This window comes from Marmota flaviventris, chromosome 13, assembly GCF_047511675.1.
Source record: "Marmota flaviventris isolate mMarFla1 chromosome 13, mMarFla1.hap1, whole genome shotgun sequence".
Lineage (NCBI taxonomy): Eukaryota > Metazoa > Chordata > Mammalia > Rodentia > Sciuridae > Marmota > Marmota flaviventris.
In genome coordinates this window covers 34,587,022-34,593,021 of record NC_092510.1, presented here as the reverse complement: position 1 = coordinate 34,593,021, position 6,000 = coordinate 34,587,022, and the positions used below count along the sequence as shown (strand labels likewise).

The following is a 6,000-nucleotide window of genomic DNA, read 5'->3' as shown; positions in this document are numbered from 1 at the left end:
TATGCAACAGCTCTCCCTAAGTATTATTCGCAAACAATTAATTTCTCAATCATCACTCTATCCATCACTCATGACCAATCTTTTCCCTTCTTCAGTTAATCAATCATTCATTTAATAAGTAGTCAGTGAGCCCTCACAATGAGCAAGGCACACACAGTAGAGTCTGGAAATACTATATTACTGAAATAAGTCTACATTAAAAAGGCAGGGTGAAGAGTGTTATGGTGTTAGTTACCTACTGCCTTTTGCTTGTCAGTAGTATTCTTGACCCACAGGATGATGAACTATTACTCTTTCGGTGAAAATGTGATGAAACACGTCAAATCTAAACTATCTTCCCCTTTTAAACAATGACATATTTGAAGAAAAATAAGGCTAACAAGCCCCTGAAAACAGACATACTTTTTCTACTGCATGAGCTCATTTAGGCAAAGACATATTATGCTAGTCAGTTTAAATGTCAAGCACTTTTGGGGGGGGGGGGGGGCGGCACAACAAAAATAATCATATAGGGCAATTCTAAGTTTTCCTGTGAATGAACACTTGAAAAATGCAAATTTAAAATAAAGTAGCATACAAAAGTCACATACTGACAGTATCCTTTGGATGTTTGTATTCTCATTCTCTATTTAAAACTTTATTAAAGAAAAGAAGACCAAGGTATATTAAAACACTACATGGCTTCAGAAAGTGGTGGGTTTGAGCAGTTAACAACAAAGATGACCAAGATACTGAGTGTAAGGTAAGTTTAACTAATGTTCTCAGGATATTATCTATACTCATGTCCTGATGTGTATTCACATCAAAGTAGTTGCACTCACATCAAAGAAGCCCTATTACTTAGGATACTAAAAATTATGCTTGAGATAACAGTGATACTGAGTAGTCCAGAATTTGGCAACATGTATTACTGGAATGTGCTGAACCTCCCATGTCATCTCTGTGTAGTTTCTACTCAACCCCTGCAGGAGTTGAAAATCATAAATCTAATGAGTTTTATCCATTGAAATCTACATAGACCTTGAGGTATCTGATTCAAAATAAGCTCTGTACACAAAGGGCCATGGGATTAAGTTCATTATGGCAATTATTTTCTCTCCTAAAAATTATATAAAGTATAAAAAATGGTAATTTTTGCCCCAAGAGATAAGAGCAACATCTGTCTACTGGGGCCAGGCTAAATAATTTTCCTGGTGTTCTTACAAGTATATCATTCAATTTGACAGTTCACCGCGCAACAAAACCATGATGCCCAAATAAAGGACCTATTCCATTTCCCTTAAAATAGTACTTCTACCTCAAGTCCTGGCTATTCACAAGATTGAGACAGGAGAGGTTTGCCTTTCCCTACATCTTTCTCCCCACCTTACAGATTACTAAGCAAGTAAAAAGGAGAAGAGGCAAAGCATGGTGGTCATACTTATTTCTATAACTATTACTCACATTTGTATACACGTAGGATAAGAAACAGCTTCATCATTTGAGAAACTTTTAGAGGGGCAGTTTCTATTCATATTTCGTGTGTGTGTGTGTGTATTTAGATGGGAATGAAATTCACAGAAATAGAGAACATAAAATCTTCAGTAGGCATTCCTGAAATTTGAGGAAAATTATACACAAGTCAAAATGACAAAAAAATATGGAATGGAGTGGTGAAATAAAGAAAACAGTATACAGAAAAAAGAAATACATACCATTTACAAAGGAGAAAATATAATAAGAAAGTAGACATTAGCTGACTCTTTCCCTAGTCCCACTTCATCAACCTGAAAAACTCAGCCCTTGTTAGTGAAAATTAAGATACAGCATTAATGTAGATACTTTGGTACCTCATCCCTGATAAAATCCTGTATCAAAGTGTTCTGTTTTGTTTTTAAATAAAAACTGAAGAATTAATCTCCTGAACTATTCTTTCCTCCTGGCTTTTGCCAGTAAACTTTTCATAGTCCACAAAATTTTGTAGTTTATCCAGTATAATCTCAATAACTTAATTTTTTAAAAAGGAGTTTCTATGAATACATTTGTATGTATATTTCTCCCATTTTTCATGAATGATTTTGGAAAAGAAAAAGTAGTAATAACTAAAAATGGCATTCTGGGTTTTTAAAAAATTTATTTTATCAGGGCTGATATGACTGTTTTGGCATATACCAAATATGAGGTAAAAAACAACCTATCAAAGCTAGTAATAAAAATAATTTTCCAGTACTACACTTACATAAACTCTTAAATTAGATTCTGTTTTTAAATAATCATTTAAAAATGGATTACATTGGAAGCATTTTTTTAATATAAATTTCAATACTTTGGTTACATTTAGTCTATACTTTTGAGTAGAACATGCTAGAAAAAGAACTGATTTATATTTTTCACATATCCAAACATCTAGCCATTTGATTCTGAAAATAAATTAAGTTCTTCTGCATCTGTATTAATGTTTCTAAGCTGAACTACAACAAAAAATTTTGATTTAAAAAATTTGCCTATATAGCAATCAAAATGAGGTGGGTGGATGTATATGTGACCCAATTATAAGAACTGAGTGAAAACCCCATGTATAGAAATATAAAGGATGAGGAGTTAAAAAGAAAAAATTTAAGACTCATTTTTTAGTAAGGAGCTACACAATTACTGTATCCCCAAAGGAATGCCAGTTCTTAATAAAATAAATAAAATGTAAGGTTTCCTATGGACTTTTAACCTAAAGATGAGGAACACATTAGCCAATAATAGCAAACAGTTCATGCAACTATGTCAATAAGAAAGGAAAGCAATATTGCACTAAAAGGGGAACCTTACAGGATTAATCCACTTTCATTGACTCAGAGTGACCAGCCATTTCCTGTATGCTTTGGCATACCTGGCTTGCTCTATGTTCCGGCAAGTGGACAATACTTGATCAATGAACCTGTGCTCCATTTCTAGGCCCAAAGAATCTGGAGCTGGGGTCCGCTTCAGGCGTTTGGTTTCTTGGGAATAGCCTTGCTTGCTTGAGTCATTCAATCCATCTACTTCCATTGCCTGAGACAGCCGAGGATCTGCTGGGATGAGGTGCAAATCACTCAAAGTCTCTCCAGGACTGTCTGCAGGTGGCAGCTGGGTCATGCTGTGAGGAAACTTACCATTTAAGTGATGTTGAAGGTAGAAAACATGCCGCCTATGATGGGGGAGAGGGAGGAAGAGAATAAAGAAAATCTCATGGCAAAGTTAAGCTTTTCAGGGGAAAAAAATTGTGATCATATCAACATGTATACGTGCTGAGTTTGTGGCCCACTTCATAACCCAAAGATAAACAGAGGAATTAGGAATTAGGAAAAATAGTTGACATGAAGTCTGGGTATTTGGACAAATATTGCAGATTACTTGTTTGTTTTGTGAGAAAGAACACTATTAAAAGTTTTTTCAATAAGCATTTACTGAATGATGACAACTTGAAGTTATTACTTTAACATGAAAATAGAAATGTCTTAGTTCAATCAATATCTGTTTTATATAATATCAATATTATATATAACCAAATAAAAAACTAATCTCGTTGATATCTTGGAAGACAAGAGATTCTAGAAATGGGGAATTAAAGGGTTCATTCAGAGGCTTAGTCCATAGCCTTTATCCAATCCTTTTAATTAAAAGAACACATCTGTTGCAGTTGGTCTTATGATCTAGAAATCAACTGACCTATCTTGTAAATCCATCACTAGTCTTCAACATCCATATATAGTGGATCTGTGCTGAATTCTGAGAAAAACACTTTAAAAGATACAGTTTCTGTTCTTCCTCTAAGAAGAGCAGTTCTTGTGTCCTTAAAAAATCACCTGGAACTATTTGTCAAAATGAAATCCCTGTTGCTAATCTCCAAACACTGATTTGGTGTAAGGGGGACATTTCTGGTAGACAATACGATAAACTACATGGCTTCTAAGTTGTTATATCTCAACAAATTAGTGAGAACTAGGAAAGGAAAGGGAAGGGAAGGGGCAGGGGCAGGGGCAGGGGCAGGGGAAGGGGCAGGGGCAGGGGCAGGGGCAGGGGAAGGGGCAGGGAAGGAAAGAAAAAAGGCGCTGGGGATGTGGCTCAGAGGCAAGGGGCTCATTTCCTAGTACCAAACACATAAGTAAAAGATAATTCTCTATTCATGAATGTGCCAAAAAGGAGAGATTGTCTTCTGAGTAGGTTGAGCATAGACTAGCAGGTGTCCATCTCCTCAAACAGCCTAAAACTAGACTGGACAAGAGTAAGGGCAGATCTCAGTAATTTTATTAATATGCCAACTTTTAAAAACCTACCTCCTGACTAACACAAGCAAGTCTTATATTCTGTTTCACACCTTTCTACTAGTCTTTCTCTGTATCCCAAGAGAAATTCTTTAAATTTTTTAAAATTTAAATAAACAAAAAGCATCAAGATATTACACTTCGTTAATTTTGTAGATCATTAGGGTAAAAAAATAATAAAACTTACTTTTTTCCCCTCAGGGTTTAATCAATAGTTTCAACTCTGACTATGCATCAAAATTGATTAAAAAAAAAAAATCACAGGGTTTAAACAACAAAACAAGCCTTGAGCTTGTGATCCTTATACCTCAGCCTCCTGATTCACTGTGATTGCGGGCATGCACCATCAAGCCCAGCTGAAAATTCTTTTTTCCTCTTAAAATTAAGACACCCTTATTCTACGTTTTCAAGAGAACGTAGATTGGGACTTGAGATTGTTTTGATATTGAAGGTTTTTGTTCTATTTTGTATTTGTTTAGGCATATTAATGGCAAAAAAAATAACAAAATTCCATCTCAGATATGCTAAATATCACGGTCTCCAAAGAGGGAGTCCACAAACTTCTATTTGTCTTATTTTCCTTTTATTTTGGAAGTAACACAGATTATTCTGTTGCAAAGTAAAGGCTGACTACTACTGTCCTAAGCCATAGGCAAAAAACTGCACCAGAAACTTCATGTTAATAATAATGATATGGTAACATAAACCCTTTCTTACTCACATAGGCAAAGCTCCAAAATCAGATGCCTATGAATACCTAAACAGGCAGAAGTCAGATTTAACACCTTCTGCAGCTCTCATCAAGACATGCCAATTTCATGTAGGAAATGGGTTTTTCTCTTCTCTTACCTATGACACCAAAGGGTTTCATGTCCTGGGTAGGAATCAATAAGATCTGTGCTGAATTCCACTTCTTCTTCTAGGAGATGAGGAAGATTTATCCTTGGTTCCTCTGTTGAAGCAGCTGCTTCTTCATCTTTTGGAAGAACTAGGGCTGGTTCATTTCTCAAAGTGTTTTTCTCCAATACAGAACTGTCTGTCACAGTTTGACTCATCAAAGATTTTAACAAAAACTGGCGGTAGTGAAATCCACTGTGGTCTGAAACATGCATGGATGCCCAATGTTTAGTAGAAGATAGTTCATCAAGAAGAATCTTGAAGGAAGAAAAAAGAAAAGTGAGAAGAGGAATTTTCTAAGGATTTTACTTCTCTATTAGCACCTCTAATTTCTCTTTGATTTTTTTTTTAAACAATACCATTCTCACCAATATTTTGTACACCTTGTCTACACAGTGCTGTCGTTTAGAAGTTTAATGCATGCTGGTTTCTCTCTTCCCTTATAAAGTTACAGGAATTTGTTTTAAAACCACAGAACCAAAAGACCTGTCTTTCTTTCCCTTGACCTTGACTATTCACATTCTGATGGGCACATGGAGAGAAAAGCCAAATTTTAAAATAATGTCAAACATTAAGACAGTCACTTACAAGTAATGTTAATATAGAAGGAAAATATAAATGCAGGTTAATTTGATTAAACTTTATTTTATTTAATATGCATTATATCTAACATGAAAATATACTATATCTGTTCAATTATAGATTAAATATAATTATCTGTTTTTCTATTATCTATAAGTGTCATGAAGGCAAACAGTATAACTGTTTTGTTCACTACTTAATTCTAAGAGCTTAGTACAAAACCATGATGCATGAATATAGGATTTTG

The 6,000-nt window shown here is 34.8% G+C and overlaps 1 protein-coding gene across 3 annotated transcripts in view; it reads right to left on the bottom strand.

Annotated features, from left to right (window-relative positions):
• Positions 1 to 609: 609 nt before the first annotated feature.
• The window catches only part of Ptar1 (protein prenyltransferase alpha subunit repeat containing 1), a 46,781-nt gene continuing 41,390 nt past the window's right edge, over positions 610 to 6,000 (bottom strand). The window contains exons 6-8 of one of the 3 annotated variants that reach the window (XM_027940128.2): positions 5,124 to 5,428; positions 3,123 to 3,157; positions 610 to 3,041 (exon numbers count right to left, since the gene is read on the bottom strand). In XM_027940128.2, the coding sequence (XP_027795929.2) occupies positions 2,815 to 3,041; positions 3,123 to 3,157; positions 5,124 to 5,428 (567 nt within the window). In that variant the 3' untranslated portion in view covers positions 610 to 2,814. Of the gene's footprint in view, positions 3,158 to 5,123; positions 5,429 to 6,000 lie in introns of all 3 variants that reach the window. The other 2 variants (XM_027940129.2, XM_027940127.2) reach the window with 2 other exon arrangements.